We start from the raw sequence: 24,143 nt of genomic DNA, 5'->3' as shown, positions 1-24,143 counted from the left end.
GCTGGAGCGGGGCGACAGCGGGACCCCCTGGAGAGGAGCGGGGCACAGCGGGACCCCGCCGGGAACAGCGGGGCAGGGACGCCCCGAAGCCAGCGGGGAGGGACGCCCGGCCAGCCCTGCCCGCGGGGACTCGCTCCCTTCTCGGGGAGACACACAAGCCCGCGGGGACCGGCGCGCCGGGCTCGCGGGGTCGGTCGGTGCCCCCCCCCGCCGCCGGGGTTTGCCGGTGCTGGGCGGGCGGGCGCCGGGACCCCGCGGACAAGGTGCCGGACCCCTCTGGCCACGCCCCCGCGCCCCCCAGCTCCGCCCCAGCGGAGCCTCCTCCCCCGGTTGGGGCGGGGCCCAGGACGCCTGCGCGGGGCGGGGCCGAGGAGTTGAGTCCCCTGGCGGCCGCCGTCCCCGTGTCATTGTGTTTGCGGCTCCGAGGCGAGCGGGTTAGTGCTGCGGTCGTGGTTGCGGCCCCGGGGGCAGCGGCGGCACCGCGGGCGGGGGGAGCGGCCCGGCCGTTCGGCGGGAGCTCGGAGCGGCGGAGGGGCCGAGTCCGCCCGCCGCAGGTGAGAGGCCCGACCGGCCCGGGGAGCGGCAGCAGCGGGGGCTCTCGGGGCGGAGGCGGGTGGGCAAGGGCAGCCGGTGCCCGGGCGGCTCCGCGGAGCAGCAGCCGCGGGGCTCGGGGCGCCGGGGGGGAATAAAGCCCGGAGGGCCGGAGCCCGGCGCCCCCCCGTCCCCGCCCGAGCCGCCCGCGGCCACACGGGGCCGGGCCCGCTCCGCGGGTCCCCCCAGCCAGTTCTCAAGCACCGCCCGACACCGCCGGGGCTCTCGGCCCGGCCCCGACACCACACGCGGGGTTGGGGCTGTTGGGGTGCTTCGGGGGCTCCGCAGCTGGGCTGTGAGATGGAGAAGGAGCTGCGGGGGCTGCCGAGGGACAGGAGCTCCGTGGGGGTGCAGGGGCAGAGGCGAGGGGTGGGGCAGCCCAAAGCCGGGCTCCCCGGGCCGGGCTGGGGGCTCAGAGCCCCAGTCCCACGTCTCCAGGGCCTGAGAGCGGCTGGGGCTGCTGGGGGCTCAGCCCGGCTGGGAAGCAGAGCCCGAGGCGGGTGGGTTGGGGCTCAGCGCCCGGGGGGAGGCTGAGCTGTGCCCCGGCACCTCCAGCGAAGGGAGAGCCCGTCCTGCCCGTGGGGAGGAACAGAGCCCGAGTCCTGCAGTTGGGGCTGGACAGCGGGTGCGTTTGGCCAGAGGGAGGGCTCAGGGACAGAGACTAAGCTGTGAATTGGGGGGCTCACAAAAAAGAGACTAAGTCGTGAATTTGGGTCCCAAACAGAGACTAAAATAATGAATTGTGGGGCTCACAAACCAGAGACTAAGTCGTGCATTGTGGGGGTCACAAACAGAGAGGAAATAGTGAACTGGGGTCATAAACAGAGACTAAGTCGTGAATTGCTGGGCTCACAAACCAGAGAGGAAGTTGTGAACTGGGGTCACAAACAGAGACTAAGTCATGAATCTGGGTCACAGAGACTAAGTCGTGAATTGGGGGGGCTCACAAATAAGAGACTAAGTCGGGAATCACAGAGCTCACAAACAGAGACTAAGTCGTGAATTGGGGGGGTCACAAACAGAGACTAAGTCGGGAACTGGGGGGGTCACAAACAGACTAAGTCCTAATTTGAGTCACAGAGACTAAGTCATGAATCTGGGGCTCAGAGATTACGTTGTGTGTTGGGGGGCTCACCACAAAGAGACTAAGTCAGGAACTGGAGAGCTCTCAAACGGAGACTAAGTTGTGAACTGGGTTCACAGAGACTAAGTCGTGAATTGTGGGGCCCACAGCAAAGAGACTAAATGGTGAATCTGGGTCCCAAACAGAGACTAAGTTGTGAATTGCTGGGCTCACAAACCAGAGAGGAACTCGTGAACTGGGGTCACAAACAGAGACTAAGTCATGAATCTGGGTCACAGAGACTAAGTTGTGAATCTGGGTCACAGAGACTAAGTCGTGAATTGGGGGGGCTCACAAAAAAGAGACTAAGTCGTGAATTGGGGGGGCTCACAAACAGAGACTAAGTCGGGAATTGAGGGGGCTCACAAACAGAGTAAGTGATGAATCTGGGGTGCAGAGATTAAGTTGTACATTGTGGAGGTCACCAAAAAGAGACTAAGTTGGGAATCACACAGTTTACAAACAGAGACTAAGTCATGAATCTGGGTCACAGAGACTAAGTCGTGAATTGGGGGGTCACAGAAAAGAGACTAAGTCGGGAATCACAGAGCTCACGAACAGAGACTAAGTCGTGAATTGGGGGGGTCACAAACAGAGACTAAGTCAGGAATTGTGGGGGCTCACAAACAGAGACTAAGTTGTGAATCTGGGTCACAGAGACTAAGTCATGAATTGGGGGGCTCACAAACAGAGACTAAGTCGTGAATTGGGGGCTCACAAACAGAGACTAAGTCGTGAATTGGGGGGTCACAAACAGAGACTAAGTGGTGGCTGTGGGTCACAGAGGCTGGTTCACGGGCCTGTGGCTGACAAGCAGGCTCATGTGGCCTGTGAAGGGCTGGACACAAAGTGCTGTGTGTGGAAGGGCTGGAGCCCGTGTTGCTGGGGCAGTTCTGGGGCTGGAGGAGGAGACTCAGTCCCCTGTTCCTGTGGTTCCAACGAGGCTCATGTGGCCACTGATGGGGCAGACACCAAGCCCTGTGTTTTGGGGGCTTGAAATGCGGCTCATTTGGCCGGTTTTGTTGGGGGCTCAGCCCGGAGCCCCCCGGTGTGTCCGGGGCGGGTGCAGCCCCCTCGGGGCAGGGCCCGAAGGGCTGCGAGAGCCGAGACGTCCCTTCCCTTCCCTTCCCTTCCCCGGTCGGTGTTCGGGGGCCCCGAGCTGCGCGGCGGGTCCGGGCAGACGGTGCCGGGGCAGCCCCGGGGCCGCCGGGGGCTCCAGCCTTCCCGGGGTGTCCCCGCCAGCCCGGCCCGGCAGCAGCCGCGGGGGAACGCGGGACTTGAGCTCCGGGGCTCCGGCAGCTCCCGGCTCGGTTCCAGCGCTGCTGCTGCTGCTCCTGCCCGCCGGGACGGGGCCGGGGAGGCCGGACTCGGGGCTCCGGGAGCTCGGGGGAGCGGAACCCTCCGGCCCCGGCCGCCCGGGAAGCGGCGGACACCGGGGCCGGGACTCCCGGGCCGGCAGCGGTCCCGGCAGGGCCGCAGCCCCGGTTCCCGCGAGCCCCGTCCCCGGTTCCAGCTCAGCCCAAGCTCACCGCCCCCGGGCCGGGGCTGCAGCGCCGCGTCCCGCTCGCTGGTTCCCCCGGAGCGCCCGGTCCGTTACCAGCGTCCGCCTGGAGCGGAGCCGCCGCGGCTCTGCCGGAAGAAGAGGCGGCGCCTGCGCGGGGCGGGCCGGAAATGCAGCGCACCTGGGCGGGGCGGGGCCAGCGCAGGTGTGAGGGGCGGGGCCTGGTGGCGCATGCGCGGGGCGGGCCCAGCGCAGGTGTGAGGGGCGGGGCCTGGGGTATTTAAGGCGCGCGGCGGCGTGGGTTCCGGTTTCTCGGTGCGTGCGGGGGCGGCAGCGGCCGGTCCGGGCTCTCCCGGCGGGGCCCAGGTGAGGTGCGGGGAGCTCGGCCCGGGCGCGGCCGCGCCGGGGGTCGGGGCTGGGAGCGCGGGGCCGGGCAGCGGGGAAGGGGCCGCGGCCCCGGGGGCTCTCGGGGCGGAGGGTGAGGCGGGTGGGCAAGGGCAGCCGGTGCCCGGGCGGCTCCGCGGAGCAGCAGCCGCAGCCGCGGGGCTCGGGGCGCCGGGGGGGAATAAAGCCCGGAGGGCCGGAGCCCGGCGCCCCCCGTCCCCGCCCGAGCCGCCCGCGGCCACACGGGGCCGGGCCCGCTCCGCGGGTCCCCCCAGCCAGTTCTCAAGCACCGCCCGACACCGCCGGGGCTCCCGACACCACACGCGGGGTTGGGTTCGCTGGGGCTGTGGGGTCCGCGGGTGCTTGTGCAACTGGAGCCCCGAGGCCCGGTGCTGGGGTTCAGCAGCCCCGAGGCACCCGGGCATTTCCCAGCCCTGAGAACGGAGCCTGAGCTGCGTTCTCGGGGCTGGGAAAGGGGCTCCTGGGGCCGAGGCCTGGGCTTTGGGCTCAGGAACAGAGACCCAGTCGCTGTTCCTGGGCTCAAACCCAGGGGCCGGGTTGGCCCCTTGGGCAGGGGCTGGTGGGGCGCTGGGCAGGGGGAGGGGGGTGGGCACAAGTGGGAGGCTGGGGAGGAGTTGGGGGGGGGGGGGGCCAGGGAGGGGGGTGGGCACAAGGGGGGGGGGGCCAGGGAGGGCAGTGGGCACAAGTGGGAGGCTGGGGAGGAGTAGGGGGGGCCAGGCAGGGGGACCCCCTCCAGAGGGGGGGGTCCGGACGCCCTGGCCCCCAAACGCTCGGACGCCGGCATGCACCAGGCCGTTTCAGGTGTTCGACTTAGTTTCTGGCACGAAAAGTGGTTTTCCCCCCTTTTTTATTCAAGGACTGTTCAACCACTGGACTGGTTATTAGATAATTGGTTCATATTTATTCATGTGTCATATTCCTAGGCAGCTTGTGACAGTGATTGATTTACAATCTGGCCCAAGGCCAAGCTCAGTGGAACAAGCACAACGAGCTGGAGCTGCAGAACAACTGGAACCAGAAGCAGCTGCAGAGGAGCTGGAACCGCAAACAGGCTTGAAGCTGCACAGGCTGGAGCTGGAGCTGAAAGAAACCAGAGAGAGAAACTGGAACCAGAACTCAACTTCATGTGAAACACAAAAGGCACAAACACAAAGGGAATAATAAACGGTGCACACCAAATAAAGTGGGGTACGCACCCAACAACAGAGGCACAGGCACAAGCCCAATAAAAAGGGGTCACTCCCAATAGAACAGGTGCGCACACCAACTAATATGGGGGCAACAAAACCAACAGGTGCAGAAACCAGAAAGCAACAGCTGAACCAACTCCAACACAACAGGTGCAGAAACCCAGACACAATGGGTGCACAATCCAGCAACAAAAGAGGCACAAACCAAAAACCAAAGGTGCAGACCCCCAAAGCACAGCCCCCCTAAGGACAGAACGGGTGCAGAACCCCACAAACAGGGACACACCGCGGCCCCCCAGGCCGAGCCGGAGCAGAAACCCCCGCGGCCAAACCCCCCGGCCCCACCAGCCCAGCGGGGCCAGCGGCTCTGGCCGGACCCCCCAGCGCCAACACCCCAACCCCCCCAGCCCGGCCCGGCCCCGGCTCAGAACCGCGGGGCCCCCCCTGCACCCCCAGCAGCCTCCAGCCCCGGGGGAGCCCTGCCGGGGGACGGGACCGCCCTCCCCGGCCTGCAGCAGGACGAGGGGCGAAGCCCCGAGCACAGACCCGCTCCCCGAGCCCCCGGGACACTCACCGGGCACGTCCTCGCCGCCTCGGGGCCGTCGGGACCAAAGGGGCTCCGGTCCGAGCCCGGCTCCGCGCAGGGCCCAGAGCCGCCCCGCGGCCCCGCCGAGTGGAAGCCAGCTCCCCCGGCAGCAGCTGCCCCGGGCCCGGCAGAGCCCGCACCGGCACCCGCTCCCGCCGGCCCCCCTCCCGCCTCTGCGCGTGCGCCCGCCGGAGCGGCGCCCCCCGCCGGCCCGGGGGAGCTTTTGAAGCCTCGGGGGCCGCCCCGTCACGTGACCGCGGGCTCAGCTGCGCTGGCGGGGCGCGTCCGGGCGCGGCTTGGCCCCGCCCCTCTCGGCCCCGCCCCTCTCTCCCGCACAGTGGCGCCGCCTGGCGGACACAGCGCGGCACTGCAGAGCGCAGTGGGCGGCACCGCAGCCCCCGGTACCGGTGACACCTTCCCGTGTCCCATTCACCTGGCGGCGAGAACCCGGGTCCCCGCATCGGGGAGGGGGGGGCAAGGTGTCTGGGAACAGTCGCTGGTGTGGGATGGGCCGGGGGAGCTCAGGGCACGGCTCGGCCTGACCCCCCCGCCCCGGGCTGGGGACGAGAGGGACCCGTAAGGACCACGGCGACATGCGGCCACTTTCCACCACCCCTTTATTGAGGCCATTGTAGGTTTTAACCCTTGCCCGCCGCTGCCTCTGTCCGGGACCTGCCCGCAGGCACCTGCAGCTCCTGCGGAGAGAGGGGACGAGTTCAGGCTCAGCAGCCGCCCCCCAACCGGGGGTGTCCCCTCCCCCCAGGCTCAGCCGCCCCCCGGCCCCACGCACCTTCACGCCCCGTCCGTGTCCAGCACGTCCTCGCTGCGGGCACGGCTGCGCTGCCGTGAAACAACCGAGGCACCAACACCAACCAGACACACAGGGGAACGCACCGAACAAACGCGGCACCAGCACCGACCCAATCAGAACCGGCCACCGCGTCCCCGCGGCGGGCTCAGCTGCGCTCGGGGCGCGGCCGAGCGGGTTGGCCACGCCCCCTCCGATCTCGGTTCCGCCCCTCTCACTCGGTCCCGACCCCTCTCACTCGGTCCCGCCCCCGCCGCAGCCCGGGATGGCGCCGCCTGGCGGACACCGCGCGGCCCTGCAGAGCGCAGCGCCATCTCGTGTCCGTTCGGCGGCACCGCAGCCGGGGCAGGGACAGCGGGGCCGGGACTGTCACACGGGGGACTCACACGGGAGCGACCCCCGGGCAGCCCCGGTTCGTGCTCCCGCTTCACTCTCCCCCTCCTGGGACAACCACTGGCGCTGCCGCCCCCGCCCCAAAACGAACCTCCCAGCCCCGAGCCCCCAGCCCCAGCGCTGCACTTGGGCTTTCTGGACGCTTCTGCCGCATTTTCTGCAGCAAGCGCCGCGTCCCGGGTGTTAAACGGGGGTTTCCCGGGGCTGCTGAGAGCTCCCAAAGCCCTGGGGTCGCTGCCGGAGCCGCTCCGCCCTCCCCCAGAGCATAAAAACAACAGCACAACTTTTCTTACCTTTTTATAAAGTCGTCTATTTTTTTCACAATTCATGAAAGGCGTTTCTCACCAACACAAAGCAGGTGCTGCGTTAAACTTCCGTCCGGTCCTGCAGAGCGTTCTGCGCTTTGACTCCCCCGTTCAGCCGCTGCCCCTTCACTGGCTCCTGCAAACACCAACAGAGCAGCTCGGGGTGGTTTGGGAGCCCCCGCAATGGGGGTCATCACCAAGTGGGGTGTTCAGCCTTCTCATCTGTCTTTGGCAACTGCAGTAATCAACTCAGGAACGTTCATAAACTGGTGCTAAGGAGCTCCTTTCCCGACTGCTTTCAAAGAACAAACCGCCTTCATCACCACAATAAATTCCTCACCTCTCTTTCCCGTGCTAGAGTTTGTTTGGTACCTGGCTCCGCTGTTCATTTACGGTACAACAGACACAGGCCACTGGGGGACAAATACGGCCCGTCTGGGGAAATCGGGATATAAAATCCTGCCAGAGCCTCCCCAGCGCGGATTCGGTGTCTCTGCGCGGCGTCGGGCCCGGCGCCCGCCATTCACCCAGTGAACCCGGGACGTCCCGGGCAGAGACGGGAGTTTTGGGGCCCCCGACCCCCTGGGCACGGACCTTGTAGAGAGCGTCCACCCTGAGCGTGAAGCCGTCGCCTCCGGGCGCGCTGCTGACGGAGTGGAACTCGGCCAGGTCGGAAGCGAAGTGGGCGTCGAGAGGCACGTCGTGGAAATACTGATCGGTCACCTCGGGCTGCGTTCGGTCCTGGCACCAGAGAGCGTCGGGACGAGGGGCTTGTGACCCGCACGATCTCACGCTGGTTCAGCGCTGAGTGTGTCAGGCCCGGAGAACTGACCCTAGAGACGGGTGTGACCAGCCCGCTCGGGTGCGCTGACGCCAAACTGACCGATACCGGGAACGGCACCTCGTTCTGGGAGGGGGAACGGGGCTGCGGCGGGGACGCGGGCTCACGGTGATTTATACAAGGAGGGAGAACTCCTGCGTCACCGGTAAATAAATCTCCCTTTACGGGCTGCCAGCCCTGTCCGTTCCCAGCCACGGCACCGGCAGATCAAGGGCGATTGCACGGGCTCGGTACATCCCCGGCTCCCCTTCTCCCTTGCGCTGGCTGTTCTCAGCTGTCACCGTGCTCCGCGCCCCGTGTCCTGCCTGGCGACGCTCTCCCGGGCCGGCAGGAACGCCGTTCAGTTCCCAGGGCTGCTGGGGCAGCGGGAGCCCGAGAGACCCGGCCTGTGCGGCCACGAGCGCACGCAACGCTCGACACGGTGCTTCTGTGGGCAGCGGAACGCTTACCAAGAGCAGGAATCGGTGCTTCAGGTGCTTGTTGGGCTGGATGCAGCCGTACCGGGGCCCCTCGTTATAGACGGTGCCGGTCGGGTCGAAGAAAGGCACGTGCCCGTCCTTGCCCGTGCACAGATAGACCTTTTCCAGCTGCAGCTCGTAGGCGGCGTTCAGGTTCTGTCCGGGGTTCCAGAGCACGCGGCCGTAAAGGATTTGCCCTGAGGAGGGCGGGAGAAACACGGTCGGGTTAAATTCTCCAGAAAACAACAGAACGGAATGAACAAGAGGAGCCTCGGGAGAGCCAAATGCAGCGAGCCACGCGCGGTTCTGGTTCTGCAGGGCTGGGTTTGCGTGTGCAGGCGGCAGAACGCCGTGCAGAGCACGTTCCTGTCCCTGGTCACGCTATCCCAGGGCTGGAAAAGAGGCAAAGCCCAGGCTGGGTTCAGCCCTCTCTCTCGCAGGCGAGGATGCTGGGGAGACAGAGACGTCGGGTACGAGGCGAACAGGTAACAAGGAACAATACGGAACTCCCACCCTTTGAAAAAGCCCCTTTGTAATCCATTTCTGCCAGGGACATTCCGGGTTTGGTGGCATCCATCAGAAACACCTTCTCGTTGTTGCAGAGCTGGAACTCCGTGTTCAGGGAGCAGACGACAGGAACCGGGCGGTTTGTCTGCTGGAAGGCGATGGGGATCAAGAACCTGACACGGGCACAGAAAGAGGCAAAGGGAGAGGTTGGGGCTGCCCGCGCCCCGAGTGCCCGCGCTGCTTTCCCTCCGCTCCCTCTGCTTCAGCGCCGCTGGTCCAGCCGCCCGTGGGCCGTGGCGCTCAGCCCCCGCCCCTTCCCGCTGCCGTCACCGCCGTCACACGGGACCACAAACCCCCCGAGCGGGCTGGGACCGTCCTGCCGGGACGGTGGCGAGTCCTTACCGCTCGGGAGCGTGGGCCGTGCAGGGCAGGGGCTTGTCGCCGGGCTCTGCCCAGGCCTGCGTGGGCTGCACGGTGCAGGGGATCAAGAGTCACAGCATCCCAGAGTGTCAGGGACTGGAAGGGCCCTGGAAAGCTCATCCAGTGCAATCCCCCCATGGAGCAGGAACACCCAGATGAGGTTACACAGGAAGGTGTCCAGGCGGGTTGGAATGTCTGCACAGAAGGAGACTCCACAACCCCCCTGGGCAGCCTGGGCCAGGCTCTGCCACCCTCACCGGGAACAAGTTGCTGCTAAAATTTAAGTGGAACCTCCTGTGTTCCAGTTTGTACCCATTGTCCCTTGTCCTGTCACTGGTTGTCACCAGAAGAGCCTGGCTCCATCCTCCTGACACTCCCCCTTTCCATATTGATCCCCAGGAATGAGTCCCCCCTCAGTGTCCTCTTGTCCAGCTCCAGAGCCCCAGCTCCCTCAGCCTTTCCTCACACGGGAGATGCTCCACTCCCTGCAGCATCTTGGTGGCTGCGCTGGACTCTCTCCAGCAGTTCCCTGTCCTGCTGGAACTGAGGGGCCACAGCTGGACACAATATTGCAGGTGTGGTCTCCCCAGGGCAGAGCAGAGGGGCAGGAGAACCTCTCTGACCTACTGACCACCCCCTTCTAACCCACCCCAGGTACCATTGGCTTCCTGGCCACAAGGGCCCAGTGCTGGCTCATGGTCACCCTGCTGTCCCCAGGACCCCCAGGTCCCTTTCCCCTACGCTGCTCTCTAATAGCTCATTCCCCAACTTACACTGGAACCTGGGGTTGTTCCTGCCCAGATTCAAGACTCTACACTCGCACTTGTTATATTTCATTACCTTTTTCCCTGCCCACCTCTCCAGCCTGTCCAGGTCTCTGATGGCAGCACAGCTTCCAGTGTCACCACTCCTCCCGGCTCGGTGTCATCAGCAAACTTGCTGACAGTCACTCTGTTCCCTCGTCCAAATCATTGATGAATATATTGAACAGTCCCGGCCCCAGCACTGCCCCCTGAGGCACTGCACTGGATACAGGCTTCAGCTGGACTCTGCCCCATTGACCACGACTCTCTGGCTTCTTCCCTTCAGCCAGTTCCCAGTCCACCTCACCGCCCGCTCATCCAGACCGCACTCCCTCAAGGAGGGACGACATTTGCTTTCCTCCAGCCCTCAGGCACCTCTCCCGCTTCCCAAGACTCGGCAAAGATGATGGAGAGCGGTCCAGCAATGGCCTCAGGCAGCTCCCTCAGCACCCGCGGGTGCATCCCGTCCAGACCCCTGGATTTATGGATGACTGCCAGCTGCTCCCTAAGCCGGTCCTCATCAACCAGGCAGACTGCTCCACTGTCCTGCCCTCCTCTGGGGCCTCAGCGGTGCGGGATCCTCAGGACAGCCGCTGGCAGGGCAGGCAGAGACAGAGAAGCATTCAGTAACTCTGCCTTCTCTGGATCTTCTGTCACCAGGGCACCCACCCCGTTCCTCAGTGGGCCTACATTGCCTCTGCTGTCAGTTTTATCTGCTACCCATTGGAAAAAGCTCTTCCTGTTGTCCTTGACCCCTCTCGCCAGGTGTAATTCTAAGGAGGCCTCAGCTTTCCTAGTTGCCTCCCTACGCCCTCTGACAACAGCCTGACGTTCTCCCCAAGTGGCCAGCCCCTCCTTCCATGATCTAGAAACTCTTCTCTTCCACTTGAGCTTACCCAGCAGTTCCTGTTTAGCCACGCAGGGCTCCTGGCTCCCTTCCTTGGCTTCCTACGTGTCGGGACGCTCTCATCTTGCGCCCGGTAGAAACAGTCCCTGAACACTAACCAACTATCTTGGGCCCCTTTACCTTCAAGCAGACTTGCCCCTGGGATTTCCCCCAGCGATTGCCTGAAAAGGCCAAAGTTTGCCTTGCTGAAATCCAGGGTTGCAATTCTGCTTCTGTCCTGCTCCGGCCACACGAGATCCTGAACTCCACCATCTCATGGGCGCTGCAGCCAAGGCAGCCCTCAACCTTTACCGCTTCATCCAGCCCCTCCCTGTTAGTGAGGATGCGGTCCGGCAGTGCGCCTCTTCTAGAAGAGATGCTGTGCTCGCCGGAGTAGTCCTTCCTGGGGCAGACGGGAGACGCCGCGGTCACCAACGACACCCCAAGCCGGCACCCGTGTGACGCGTTTGCCCGACACCACCGTCTGCTACCTGGGGTGAGCGGGCCAGACCGAATTCACAGCAGGACCCGACCCTCCCAGAAACATCCGTCCGCTCCAGCAGATGCGGGATGGGCAAACGTGACCCCCGGGTTTAATTTGAGCCTCTGTGCGAGCAGCGGGACTGAAGGAAGAAACAGTCACGGGATGAACTTATACCAAAAAGGAATTATTTCAGAAAGTCAACCACACTTTCCTACAGCTTAACACACCGACCTCTGCCAAGCACAGCGCTACTGATTAAATTGTGGACGCAAAATCCCGCTTTTAACTCGCTGACGGCAAAACAACCTTGAACACGTCATCACCGCCGGTGTCCACCTGCCCCGGCTTAACTAGAAAAGCGCATGTACAATGCAACCGACGGGTTTTTGTCTCCCAGTCTGTAACGCGGGCCGGTTCCCGAGCAGCCACACAACTGCTGTGCCCGCGGCTGCTCCAAGGGCCAGAGGGATGTTCTGGGTTCGGTTAATTACACGCACACAATCGCTTCAGAAGCTGAACCCGCCGGCCTCACCTGTTGTAGGAGCTGGTCGCTCTCCAGAGCTGGGAGGGCGAGTCGAAGGTCTGAGCGCTCCACAGCAGCTGCAGGTCGAACTGGATCCCTCCCAGCTGCTCCGGGGTCAGGAAAGCCGACCTGGCGTGGGGCAGGCTGTGGTGCTCCAGCACAAACAGCCCTGGGGCAGGACACGGGGGGACGGGTCAGGCAGCGCGGGGGGACTCCTCCCGCGAACAGGGACCCGTCCCGGCGCCGGTGATCCGGGAATGAGCGGGTCGGATGGGGAACCCAGGCTGCGGCAGAGCCGGGAGCTGACGGACCCTCGGCTGGGCGGGGAACGTGAGGAGGGACAGCGGGGACGGCCGGGGGCTCTGCCCGCTCTGGCTTCGTGTTGTCCTGAGCGCTGGAGCGGGGCGACAGCGGGACCCCCTGGAGAGGAGCGGGGCACAGCGGGACCCCGCCGGGAACAGCGGGGCAGGGACGCCCCGAAGCCAGCGGGGAGGGACGCCCGGCCAGCCCTGCCCGCGGGGACTCGCTCCCTTCTCGGGGAGACACACAAGCCCGCGGGGGCCGGCGCGCCGGGCTCGCGGGGTCGGTCGGTGCCCCCCCCGCCGCCGGGGTTTGCCGGTGCTGGGCGGGCGGGCGCCGGGACCCCGCGGACAAGGTGCCGGACCCCTCTGGCCACGCCCCCGCGCCCCCAGCTCCGCCCCAGCGGAGCCTCCTCCCCCGGTTGGGGCGGGGCCCAGGACGCCTGCGCGGGGCGGGGCCGAGGAGTTGAGTCCCCTGGCGGCCGCCGTCCCCGTGTCATTGTGTTTGCGGCTCCGAGGCGAGCGGGTTAGTGCTGCGGTCGTGGTTGCGGCCCCGGGGGCAGCGGCGGCACCGCGGGCGGGGGGAGCGGCCCGGCCGTTCGGCGGGAGCTCGGAGCGGCGGAGGGGCCGAGTCCGCCCGCCGCAGGTGAGAGGCCCGACCGGCCCGGGGAGCGGCAGCAGCGGGGGCTCTCGGGGCGGAGGCGGGTGGGCAAGGGCAGCCGGTGCCCGGGCGGCTCCGCGGAGCAGCAGCCGCGGGGCTCGGGGCGCCGGGGGGGAATAAAGCCCGGAGGGCCGGAGCCCGGCGCCCCCCGTCCCCGCCCGAGCCGCCCGCGGCCACACGGGGCCGGGCCCGCTCCGCGGGTCCCCCCAGCCAGTTCTCAAGCACCGCCCGACACCGCCGGGGCTCCCGGCCCGGCCCCGACACCACACGCGGGGTTGGGGCTGTTGGGGTGCTTCGGGGGCTCCGCAGCTGGGCTGTGAGATGGAGAAGGAGCTGCGGGGGCTGCCGAGGGACAGGAGCTCCGTGGGGGTGCAGGGGCAGAGGCGAGGGGTGGGGCAGCCCAAAGCCGGGCTCCCCGGGCCGGGCTGGGGGCTCAGAGCCCCAGTCCCACGTCTCCAGGGCCTGAGAGCGGCTGGGGCTGCTGGGGGCTCAGCCCGGCTGGGAAGCAGAGCCCGAGGCGGGTGGGTTGGGGCTCAGCGCCCGGGGGGAGGCTGAGCTGTGCCCCGGCACCTCCAGCGAAGGGAGAGCCCGTCCTGCCCGTGGGGAGGAACAGAGCCCGAGTCCGGCAGGTGGGGCTGGACAGCGGGTGCGTTTGGCCAGAGGGAGGGCTCAGGGACAGAGACTAAGCTGTGAATTGGGGGACTCACAAAGAGACTAAGTCCTTATTTGGATCACAGAGACTAAGTCATGAATCTGGGGTGCAGACATTAAGTTGTGCATTGAGGGCTCACCAAAAAGAGACTAAGTCAGGAACTGGAGAGCTCACAAACAGAAACTAAGTTGTGAACTGGGTGCACAGAGACTAAGTCATGAATCTGGGTCACAGAGAATAAGTCAGGAATTGGGGGGGGCTCACAAAAAAGAGACTAAGTTATCGAATGTGGGGCCCAGAAACCAGAGACTAAGTCGTGAATTGGGTAGGCTTACAAACCAGAGACTAAGTCCTGAATCTGGGTCACAGAGCTGTGTATTGTGGTGTTGATTAAAGCAGAGACTAAGTCGTGAATTGGGGGGGCTCACAAACAGAGACTAAGTGGTGGCTGTGGGTCAGAGAGGCTGGTTCACGTGCCTGTGGCTGACAAGCAGGCTCATGTGGCCTGTGAAGGGCTGGACACAAAGTGCTGTGTGTGGAAGGGCTGGAGCCCGTGTTGCTGGGGCAGTTCTGGGGCTGGAGGAGGAGACTCAGTCCCCTGTTCCTGTGGTTCCAACGAGGCTCATGTGGCCACTGATGGGGCAGACACCAAGCCCTGTGTTTTGGGGGCTTGAAACGCGGCTCATTTGGCCGGTTTTGTTGGGGGCTCAGCCCGGAGCCCCCCGGTGTGTCCGGGGCGGGTGCAGCCCCCTCGGGGCAGGGCCCGAAGGGCTGCGAGAGCCGAGACGTCCCTTCCCTTCCCTTCCCTTCCCTTCCCTGGTCGGTGTTCGGGGGCCCCGAGCTGCGCGGCGGGTCCGGGCAGACGGTGCCGGGGCAGCCCCGGGGCCGCCGGGGGCTCCAGCCTTCCCGGGGTGTCCCCGCCAGCCCGGCCCGGCAGCAGCCGCGGGGGAACGCGGGACTTGAGCTCCGGAACTCCGGCAGCTCCCGGCTCGGCTCCAGCGCTGCTGCTGCTGCTCCTGCCCGCCGGGAGGGGGCCGGGGAGGCCGGACTCGGGGCTCCGGGAGCTCGGGGGAGCGGAACCCTCCGGCCCCGGCCGCCCGGGAAGCGGCGGACACCGGGGCCGGGACTCCCGGGCCGGCAGCGGTCCCGGCAGGGCCGCAGCCCCGGTTCCCGCGAGCCCCGTCCCCGGTTCCAGCTCAGCCCAAGCTCACCGCCCCCGGGCCGGGGCTGCAGCGCCGCGTCCCGCTCGCTGGTTCCCCCGGAGCGCCCGGTCCGTTACCAGCGTCCGCCTGGAGCGGAGCCGCCGCGGCTCTGCCGGAAGAAGAGGCGGCGCCTGCGCGGGGCGGGCCGGAAATGCAGCGCACCTGGGCGGGGCGGGGCCAGCGCAGGTGTGAGGGGCGGGGCCTGGTGGCGCATGCGCGGGGCGGGCCCAGCGCAGGTGTGAGGGGCGGGGCCTGGGGTATTTAAGGCGCGCGGCGGCGTGGGTTCCGGTTTCTCGGTGCGTGCGGGGGCGGCAGCGGCCGGTCCGGGCTCTCCCGGCGGGGCCCAGGTGAGGTGCGGGGAGCTCGGCCCGGGCGCGGCCGCGCCGGGGGTCGGGGCTGGGAGCGCGGGGCCGGGCAGCGGGGAAGGGGCCGCGGCCCCGGGGGCTCTCGGGGCGGAGGGTGAGGCGGGTGGGCAAGGGCAGCCGGTGCCCGGGCGGCTCCGCGGAGCAGCAGCCGCAGCCGCGGGGCTCGGGGCGCCGGGGGGGAATAAAGCCCGGAGGGCCGGAGCCCGGCGCCCCCCGTCCCCGCCCGAGCCGCCCGCGGCCACACGGGGCCGGGCCCGCTCCGCGGGTCCCCCCAGCCAGTTCTCAAGCACCGCCCGACACCGCCGGGGCTCCCGACACCACACGCGGGGTTGGGTTCGCTGGGGCTGTGGGGTCCGCGGGTGCTTGTGCAACTGGAGCCCCGAGGCCCGGTGCTGGGGTTCAGCAGCCCCGAGGCACCCGGGCATTTCCCAGCCCTGAGAACGGAGCCTGAGCTGCGTTCTCGGGGCTGGGAAAGGGGCTCCTGGGGCCGAGGCCTGGGCTTTGGGCTCAGGAACAGAGACCCAGTCGCTGTTCCTGGGCTCAAACCCAGGGGCCGGGTTGGCCCCTTGGGCAGGGGCTGGTGGGGCGCTGGGGTGGGGGGTGGGCACAAGTGGGAGGCTGGGGAGGAGTTGGGGGGGGGGGGCCAGGGAGGGGGGTGGGCACAAGTTGGGGGGGGGGGGCCAGGGAGTGGGGTGGGCACAAGTGGGAGGTTGGGGAGGAGTAGGGAGGGGGCCAGGCAGGGGGACCCCCTCCAGAGGGGGGGGTCCGGACGCCCTGGCCCCCAAACGCTCGGACGCCGGCATGCACCAGGCCGTTTCAGGTGTTCGACTTAGTTTCTGGCGCGAAAAGTGGTTTTCCCCCCTTTTTTATTCAAGGACTGTTCAACCACTGGACTGGTTATTAGATAATTGGTTCATATTTATTCATGTGTCATATTCCTAGGCAGCTTGTGACAGTGATTGATTTACAATCTGGCCCAAGGCCAAGCTCAGTGGAACAAGCACAACGAGCTGGAGCTGCAGAACAACTGGAACCAGAAGCAGCTGCAGAGGAGCTGGAACCGCAAACAGGCTTGAAGCTGCACAGGCTGGAGCTGGAGCTGAAAGAAACCAGAGAGAGAAACTGGAACCAGAACTCAACTTCATGTGAAACACAAAAGGCACAAACACAAAGGGAATAATAAACGGTGCACACCAAATAAAGTGGGGTACACACCCAACAACAGAGGCACAGGCACAAGCCCAATAAAAAGGGGTCACTCCCAATAGAACAGGTGCGCACACCAACTAATATGGGGGCAACAAAACCAACAGGTGCAGAAACCAGAAAGCAACAGCTGAACCAACTCCAACACAACAGGTGCACAATCCAGCAACAAAAGAGGCACAAACCAAAAACCAAAGGTGCAGACCCCCAAAGCACAGCCCCCCTAAGGACAGAACGGGTGCAGAACCCCACAAACGGGGACACACCGCGGCCCCCCAGGCCGAGCCGGAGCAGAAACCCCCGCGGCCAAACCCCCCGGCCCCACCAGCCCAGCGGGGCCAGCGGCTCTGGCCGGACCCCCCAGCGCCAACACCCCAACCCCCCCCAGCCCGGCCCGGCCCCGGCTCAGAACCGCGGGGCCCCCCCTGCACCCCCAGCAGCCTCCAGCCCCGGGGGAGCCCTGCCGGGGGACGGGACCGCCCTCCCCGGCCTGCAGCAGGACGAGGGGCGAAGCCCCGAGCACAGACCCGCTCCCCGAGCCCCCGGGACACTCACCGGGCACGTCCTCGCCGCCTCGGGGCCGTCGGGACCAAAGGGGCTCCGGTCCGAGCCCGGCTCCGCGCAGGGCCCAGAGCCGCCCCGCGGCCCCGCCGAGTGGAAGCCAGCTCCCCCGGCAGCAGCTGCCCCGGGCCCGGCAGAGCCCGCACCGGCACCCGCTCCCGCCGGCCCCCCTCCCGCCTCTGCGCGTGCGCCCGCCGGAGCGGCGCCCCCCGCCGGCCCGGGGGAGCTTTTGAAGCCTCGGGGGCCGCCCCGTCACGTGACCGCGGGCTCAGCTGCGCTGGCGGGGCGCGTCCGGGCGCGGCTTGGCCCCGCCCCTCTCGGCCCCGCCCCTCTCTCCCGCACAGTGGCGCCGCCTGGCGGACACAGCGCGGCACTGCAGAGCGCAGTGGGCGGCACCGCAGCCCCCGGTACCGGTGACACCTTCCCGTGTCCCATTCACCTGGCGGCGAGAACCCGGGTCCCCGCATCGGGGAGGGGGGGGCAAGGTGTCTGGGAACAGTCGCTGGTGTGGGATGGGCCGGGGGAGCTCAGGGCACGGCTCGGCCTGACCCCCCCGCCCCGGGCTGGGGACGAGAGGGACCCGTAAGGACCACGGCGACATGCGGCCACTTTCCACCACCCCTTTATTGAGGCCATTGTAGGTTTTAACCCTTGCCCGCCGCTGCCTCTGTCCGGGACCTGCCCGCAGGCACCTGCAGCTCCTGCGGAGAGAGGGGACGAGTTCAGGCTCAGCAGCCGCCCCCCAACCGGGGGTGTCCCCTCCCCCCAGGCTCAGCCGCCCCCCGGCCCCACGCACCTTCACGCCCCGTCCGTGTCCAGCACGTCCTCGCTGCGGGCTCGGCTGCGCTGCCGTGAAACAACCGAGGCACCAACACCAACCAGACACACAGGGGAACGCACCGAACAAACGCGGCACCAGCACCGACCCAATCAGAACCGGCCACCGCGTCCCCGCGGCGGGCTCAGCTGCGCTCGGGGCGCGGCCGAGCGGGTTGGCCACGCCCCCTCCGATCTCGGTTCCGCCCCTCTCACTCGGTCCCGACCCCTCTCTCTCGGTCCCGCCCCCGCCGCAGCCCGGGATGGCGCCGCCTGGCGGACACCGCGCGGCCCTGCAGAGCGCAGCGCCATCTCGTGTCCGTTCGGCGGCACCGCAGCCGGGGCAGGGACAGCGGGGCCGGGACTGTCACACGGGGGACTCACACGGGAGCGACCCCCGGGCAGCCCCGGTTCGTGCTCCCGCTTCACTCTCCCCCTCCTGGGACAACCACTGGCGCTGCCGCCCCCGCCCCAAAACGAACCTCCCAGCCCCGAGCCCCCAGCCCCAGCGCTGCACTTGGGCTTTCTGGACGCTTCTGCCGCATTTTCTGCAGCAAACGCCGCGTCCCGGGTGTTAAACGGGGGTTTCCCGGGGCTGCTGAGAGCTCCCAAAGCCCTGGGGTCGCTGCCGGAGCCGCTCCGCCCTCCCCCAGAGCATAAAAACAACAGCACAACTTTTCTTACCTTTTTATAAAGTCGTCTATTTTTTTCACAATTCATGAAAGGCGTTTCTCACCAACACAAAGCAGGTGCTGCGTTAAACTTCCGTCCGGTCCTGCAGAGCGTTCTGCGCTTTGACTCCCCCGTTCAGCCGCTGCCCCTTCACTGGCTCCTGCAAACACCAACAGAGCAGCTCGGGGTGGTTTGGGAGCCCCCGCAATGGGGGTCATCACCAAGTGGGGTGTTCAGCCTTCTCATCTGTCTTTGGCAACTGCAGTAATCAACTCAGGAACGTTCATAAACTGGTGCTAAGGAGCTCCTTTCCCGACTGCTTTCAAAGAACAAACCGCCTTCATCACCACAATAAATTCCTCACCTCTCTTTCCCGTGCTAGAGTTTGTTTGGTACCTGGCTCCGCTGTTCATTTACGGTACAACAGACACAGGCCACTGGGGGACAAATACGGCCCGTCTGGGGAAATCGGGATATAAAATCCTGCCAGAGCCTCCCAGCGCGGATTCGGTGTCTCTGCGCGGCGTCGGGCCCGGCGCCCGCCATTCACCCAGTGAACCCGGGACGTCCCGGGCAGAGACGGGAGTTTTGGGGCCCCCGACCCCCTGGGCACGGACCTTGTAGAGAGCGTCCACCCTGAGCGTGAAGCCGTCGACTCCGGGCACGCTGCTGACGGAGCGGAACTCGGCCAGGTCGGAAGCGAAGTGGGCGTCGAGAGGCACGTCGTGGAAATACTGATCGGTCACCTCGGGCTGCGTTCGGTCCTGGCACCAGAGAGCGTCGGGACGAGGGGCTTGTGACCCGCACGATCTCACGCTGGTTCAGCGCTGAGTGTGTCAGGCCCGGAGAACTGACCCTAGAGACGGGTGTGACCAGCCCGCTCGGGTGCGCTGACGCCAAACTGACCGATACCGGGAACGGCACCTCGTTCTGGGAGGGGGAACGGGGCTGCGGCGGGGACGCGGGCTCACGGTGATTTATACAAGGAGGGAGAACTCCTGCGTCACCGGTAAATAAATCTCCCTTTACGGGCTGCCAGCCCTGTCCGTTCCCAGCCACGGCACCGGCAGATCAAGGGCGATTGCACGGGCTCGGTACATCCCCGGCTCCCCTTCTCCCTTGCGCTGGCTGTTCTCAGCTGTCACCGTGCTCCGCGCCCCGTGTCCTGCCTGGCGACGCTCTCCCGGGCCGGCAGGAACGCCGTTCAGTTCCCAGGGCTGCTGGGGCAGCGGGAGCCCGAGAGACCCGGCCTGTGCGGCCACGAGCGCACGCAACGCTCGACACGGTGCTTCTGTGGGCAGCGGAACGCTTACCAAGAGCAGGAATCGGTGCTTCAGGTGCTTGTTGGGCTGGATGCAGCCGTACCGGGGCCCCTCGTTATAGACGGTGCCAGTCGGGTCGAAGAAAGGCACGTGCCCGTCCTTGCCCGTGCACAGATAGACCTTTTCCAGCTGCAGCTCGTAGGCGGCGTTCAGGTTCTGTCCGGGGTTCCAGAGCACGCGGCCGTAAAGGATTTGCCCTGAGGAGGGCGGGAGAAACACGGTCGGGTTAAATTCTCCAGAAAACAACAGAACGGAATGAACAAGAGGAGCCTCGGGAGAGCCAAATGCAGCGAGCCACGCGCGGTTCTGGTTCTGCAGGGCTGGGTTTGCGTGTGCAGGCGGCAGAACGCCGTGCAGAGCACGTTCTTGTCCCTGGTCACGCTATCCCAGGGCTGGAAAAGAGGCAAAGCCCAGGCTGGGTTCAGCCCTCTCTCTCGCAGGCGAGGATGCTGGGGAGACAGAGACGTCGGGTACGAGGGGAACCGGTAACAAGGAACAATACGGAACTCCCACCCTTTGAAAAAGCCCCTTTGTAATCCATTTCTGCCAGGGACATTCCGGGTTTGGTGGCATCCATCAGAAACACCTTCTCGTTGTTGCAGAGCTGGAACTCCGTGTTCAGGGAGCAGACGACAGGAACCGGGCGGTTTGTCTGCTGGAAGGCGATGGGGATCAAGAACCTGACACGGGCACAGAAAGAGGCAAAGGGAGAGGTTGGGGCTGCCCGCGCCCCCGAGTGCCCGCGCTGCTTTCCCTCCGCTCCCTCTGCTTCAGCGCCGCTGGTCCAGCCGCCCGTGGGCCGTGGCGCTCAGCCCCCACCCCTTCCCGCTGCCGTCACCGCCGTCACACGGGACCACAAACCCCCCGAGCGGGCTGGGACCGTCCTGCCGGGACGGTGGCGAGTCCTTACCGCTCGGGAGCGTGGGCCGTGCAGGGCAGGGGCTTGTCGCCGGGCTCTGCCCAGGCCTGCGTGGGCTGCACGGTGCAGGGGATCAAGAGTCACAGCATCCCAGAGTGTCAGGGACTGGAAGGGCCCTGGAAAGCTCATGCAGTGCAATCCCCCCATGGAGCAGGAACACCCAGATGAGGTTACACGGGAAGGTGTCCAGGCGGGTTGGAATGTCTGCACAGAAGGAGACTCCACAACCCCCCTGGGCAGCCTGGGCCAGGCTCTGCCACCCTCACCGGGAACAAGTTGCTGCTAAAATTTAAGTGGAACCTCCTGTGTTCCAGTTTGCACCCATTGTCCCTTGTCCTGTCACTGGTTGTCACCAGAAGAGCCTGGCTCCATCCTCCTGACACTCCCCCTTTCCATATTGATCCCCAGGAATGAGTCCCCCCTCAGTGTCCTCTTGTCCAGCTCCAGAGCCCCAGCTCCCTCAGCCTTTCCTCACACGGGAGATGCTCCACTCCCTTCAGCATCTTGGTGGCTGCGCTGGACTCTCTCCAGCAGTTCCCTGTCCTGCTGGAACTGAGGGGCCACAACTGGACACAATATTGCAGGTGTGGTCTCCCCAGGGCAGAGCAGAGGGGCAGAGAACCTCTCTGACCTACTGACCACCCCCTTCTAACCCACCCCAGGTACCATTGGCTTCCTGGCCACAAGGGCCCAGTGCTGGCTCATGGTCACCCTGCTGTCCCCAGGACCCCCAGGTCCCTTTCCCCTACGCTGCTCTCTAATAGCTCATTCCCCAACTTACACTGGAACCTGGGTTGTTCCTGCCCAGATTCAAGACTCTACACTCGCACTTGTTATATTTCATTACCTTTTTCCCTGCCCACCTCTCCAGCCTGTCCAGGTCTCTGATGGCAGCACAGCTTCCAGTGTCACCACTGCTCCCGGCTCGGTGTCATCAGCAAACTTGCTGACAGTCACTCTGTTCCCTCGTCCAAATCATTGATGAATATATTGAACAGTCCCGGCCCCAGCACTGCCCCCTGAGGCACTGCACTGGATACAGGCTTCAGCTGGACTCTGCCCCATTGACCACGACTCTCTGGCTTCTTCCCTTCAGCCAGTTCCCAGTCCACCTCACCGCCCGCTCATCCAGACCGCACTCCCTCAAGGAGGGACGACATTTGCTTTCCTCCAGTCCTCAGGCACCTCTCCGCTTCCCAAGACTCGGCAAAGATGATGGAGAGCGGTCCAGCAATGGCCTCAGGCAGCTCCCTCAGCACCCGCGGGTGCATCCCGTCCAGACCCCTGGATTTATGGATGACTGCCAGCTGCTCCCTAAGCCGGTCCTCATCAACCAGGCAGACTGCTCCACTGTCCTGCCCTCCTCTGGGGCCTCAGCGGTGCGGGATCCTCAGGACAGCCGCCGGCAGGGCAGGCAGAGACAGAGAAGCATTCAGTAACTCTGCCTTCTCTGGATCTTCTGTCACCAGGGCACCCACCCCGTTCCTCAGTGGGCCTACATTGCCTCTGCTGTCAGTTTTATCTGCTACCCATTGGAAAAAGCTCTTCCTGTTGTCCTTGACCCCTCTCGCCAGGTGTAATTCTAAGGAGGCCTCAGCTTTCCTAGTTGCCTCCCTACGCCCTCTGACAACAGCCTGACGTTCTCCCCAAGTGGCCAGCCCCTCCTTCCATGATCTAGAAACTCTTCTCTTCCACTTGAGCTTACCCAGCAGTTCCTGTTTAGCCACGCAGGGCTCCTGGCTCCCTTCCTTGGCTTCCTACGTGTCGGGACGCTCTCATCTTGCGCCCGGTAGAAACAGTCCCTGAACACTAACCAACTATCTTGGGCCCCTTTACCTTCAAGCAGACTTGCCCCTGGGATTTCCCCCAGCGATTGCCTGAAAAGGCCAAAGTTTGCCTTGCTGAAATCCAGGGTTGCAATTCTGCTTCTGTCCTGCTCCGGCCACACGAGATCCTGAACTCCACCATCTCATGGGCGCTGCAGCCAAGGCAGCCCTCAACCTTTACCGCTTCATCCAGCCCCTCCCTGTTAGTGAGGATGCGGTCCGGCAGTGCGCCTCTTCTAGAAGAGATGCTGTGCTCGCCGGAGTAGTCCTTCCTGGGGCAGACGGGAGACGCCGCGGTCACCAACGACACCCCAAGCCGGCACCCGTGTGACGCGTTTGCCCGACACCACCGTCTGCTACCTGGGGTGAGCGGGCCAGACCGAATTCACAGCAGGACCCGACCCTCCCAGAAACATCCGTCCGCTCCAGCAGATGCGGGATGGGCAAACGTGACCCCCGGGTTTAATTTGAGCCTCTGTGCGAGCAGCGGGACTGAAGGAAGAAACAGTCACGGGATGAACTTATACCAAAAAGGAATTATTTTAGAAAGTCAACCACACTTTCCTACAGCTTAACACACCGACCTCTGCCAAGCACAGCGCTACTGATTAAATTGTGGACGCAAAATCCCGCTTTTAACTCGCTGACGGCAAAACAACCTTGAACACGTCATCACCGCCGGTGTCCACCTGCCCCGGCTTAACTAGAAAAGCGCATGTACAATGCAACCGACGGGTTTTTGTCTCCCAGTCTGTAACGCGGGCCGGTTCCCGAGCAGCCACACAACTGCTGTGCCCGCGGCTGCTCCAAGGGCCAGAGGGATGTTCTGGGTTCGGTTAATTACACGCACACAATCGCTTCAGAAGCTGAACCCGCCGGCCTCACCTGTTGTAGGAGCTGGTCGCTCTCCAGAGCTGGGAGGGCGAGTCGAAGGTCTGAGCGCTCCACAGCAGCTGCAGGTCGAACTGGATCCCTCCCAGCTGCTCCGGGGTCAGGAAAGCCGACCTGGCGTGGGGCAGGCTGTGGTGCTCCAGCACAAACAGCCCTGGGGCAGGACACGGGGGGACGGGTCAGGCAGCGCGGGGGGGACTCCTCCCGCGAACAGGGACCCGTCCCGGCGCCGGTGATCCGGGAATGAGCGGGTCGGATGGGGAACCCAGGCTGCGGCAGAGCCGGGAGCTGACGGACCCTCGGCTGGGCGGGGAACGTGAGGAGGGACAGCGGGGACGGCCGGGGGCTCTGCCCGCTCTGGCTTCGTGTTGTCCTGAGCGCTGGAGCGGGGCGACAGCGGGACCCCCTGGAGAGGAGCGGGGCACAGCAATGCGGGACCCCGCCGGGAACAGCGGGGCAGGGACGCCCCGAAGCCAGCGGGGAGGGGACGCCCGGCCAGCCCTGCCCGCGGGGACTCGCTCCCTTCTCGGGGAGACACACAAGCCCGCGGGGGCCGGCGCGCCGGGCTCGCGGGGTCGGTCGGTGCCCCCCCCGCCGCCGGGGGTTTGTCGGTGCTGGGCGGGCGGGCGCCGGGACCCCGCGGACAAGGTGCCGGACCCCTCTGGCCACGCCCCCCGCGCCCCCAGCTCCGCCCCAGCGGAGCCTCCTCCCCGGTTGGGGCGGGGCCCAGGACGCCTGCGCGGGGCGGGGCCGAGGAGTTGAGTCCCCTGGCGGCCGCCGTCCCCCGTGTCATTGTGTTTGCGGCTCCGAGGCGAGCGGGTTAGTGCTGCGGTCGTGGTTGCGGCCCCGGGGGCAGCGGCGGCACCGCGGGCGGGGGGAGCGGCCCGGCCGTTCGGCGGGAGCTCGGAGCGGCGGAGGGGCCGAGTC

General features: G+C 65.9%; 2 protein-coding genes and 1 long non-coding RNA gene across 6 annotated transcripts; 1 reads left to right on the top strand and 2 right to left on the bottom strand.

The window, feature by feature from the left end:
* The first annotated feature begins 345 nt into the window (after positions 1-345).
* LOC135579420 (uncharacterized) lies at positions 346-4,871 on the top strand. Its single transcript, XR_010472476.1, has 2 exons — positions 346-554; positions 4,544-4,871. It is a non-coding gene; the product is annotated as an uncharacterized LOC135579420 (long non-coding RNA).
* LOC135579419 (extracellular matrix organizing protein FRAS1-like) lies at positions 4,499-12,062 on the bottom strand. 4 transcript variants are annotated; one of them, XM_065062428.1, is made up of 7 exons: positions 11,834-11,974; positions 9,969-11,220; positions 8,715-8,881; positions 8,193-8,398; positions 6,891-7,643; positions 5,830-6,091; positions 4,499-4,700 (listed from the first exon to the last, which is right to left on the bottom strand). In XM_065062428.1, the coding sequence occupies exons 3-5, from the start codon at positions 8,776-8,778 to the stop codon at positions 7,257-7,259; spliced, it is 657 nt and encodes a 218-aa protein (XP_064918500.1). In that variant the 5' UTR covers positions 8,779-8,881; positions 9,969-11,220; positions 11,834-11,974; the 3' UTR covers positions 4,499-4,700; positions 5,830-6,091; positions 6,891-7,256. The 4 variants fall into 4 exon arrangements, 3 of the variants coding, with proteins under 3 accessions (XP_064918500.1, XP_064918499.1, XP_064918501.1); XM_065062427.1 differs by lacking the exon at positions 9,969-11,220 and having other exon boundaries at positions 11,834-12,062; XM_065062429.1 differs by lacking the exons at positions 9,969-11,220; positions 11,834-11,974 and adding an exon at positions 9,111-9,383.
* Positions 12,063-18,671: 6,609 nt separating this feature from the next.
* Positions 18,672-23,638, bottom strand: LOC135579469 (extracellular matrix organizing protein FRAS1-like). Its single transcript, XM_065062958.1, has 4 exons — positions 23,211-23,638; positions 20,094-20,260; positions 19,572-19,777; positions 18,672-19,022 (listed from the first exon to the last, which is right to left on the bottom strand). The coding sequence occupies exons 2-4, from the start codon at positions 20,155-20,157 to the stop codon at positions 18,672-18,674; spliced, it is 621 nt and encodes a 206-aa protein (XP_064919030.1). The 5' UTR covers positions 20,158-20,260; positions 23,211-23,638.
* Between the last annotated feature and the right edge of the window lie 505 nt (positions 23,639-24,143).

This window comes from Columba livia, chromosome 4, assembly GCF_036013475.1.
Source record: "Columba livia isolate bColLiv1 breed racing homer chromosome 4, bColLiv1.pat.W.v2, whole genome shotgun sequence".
In the NCBI taxonomy this organism is placed as follows: domain Eukaryota; kingdom Metazoa; phylum Chordata; class Aves; order Columbiformes; family Columbidae; genus Columba; species Columba livia.
Note: the sequence above shows the minus strand (reverse complement) of the source record. Positions and strands in the feature narration are given on the sequence as shown.

Excerpts from the sequence above, each read along its gene's own strand:
- LOC135579419 (XM_065062427.1), bottom strand. The coding sequence starts at position 8,778 with ATGGATGCCACCAAACCCGGAATGTCCCTGGCAGAAATGGATTACAAA. Across the intron at positions 8,399-8,714 it reads CAAAGGGGCTTTTTCAAAGG|GGCAAATCCTTTACGGCCGC; the intron begins GTGGGAGTTCCG and ends CGCCCTCCTCAG. Across the intron at positions 7,644-8,192 it reads AGCACCGATTCCTGCTCTTG|GACCGAACGCAGCCCGAGGT; the intron begins GTAAGCGTTCCG and ends CTCTGGTGCCAG.
- LOC135579469 (XM_065062958.1), bottom strand. The coding sequence starts at position 20,157 with ATGGATGCCACCAAACCCGGAATGTCCCTGGCAGAAATGGATTACAAA. Across the intron at positions 19,778-20,093 it reads CAAAGGGGCTTTTTCAAAGG|GGCAAATCCTTTACGGCCGC; the intron begins GTGGGAGTTCCG and ends CGCCCTCCTCAG. Across the intron at positions 19,023-19,571 it reads AGCACCGATTCCTGCTCTTG|GACCGAACGCAGCCCGAGGT; the intron begins GTAAGCGTTCCG and ends CTCTGGTGCCAG.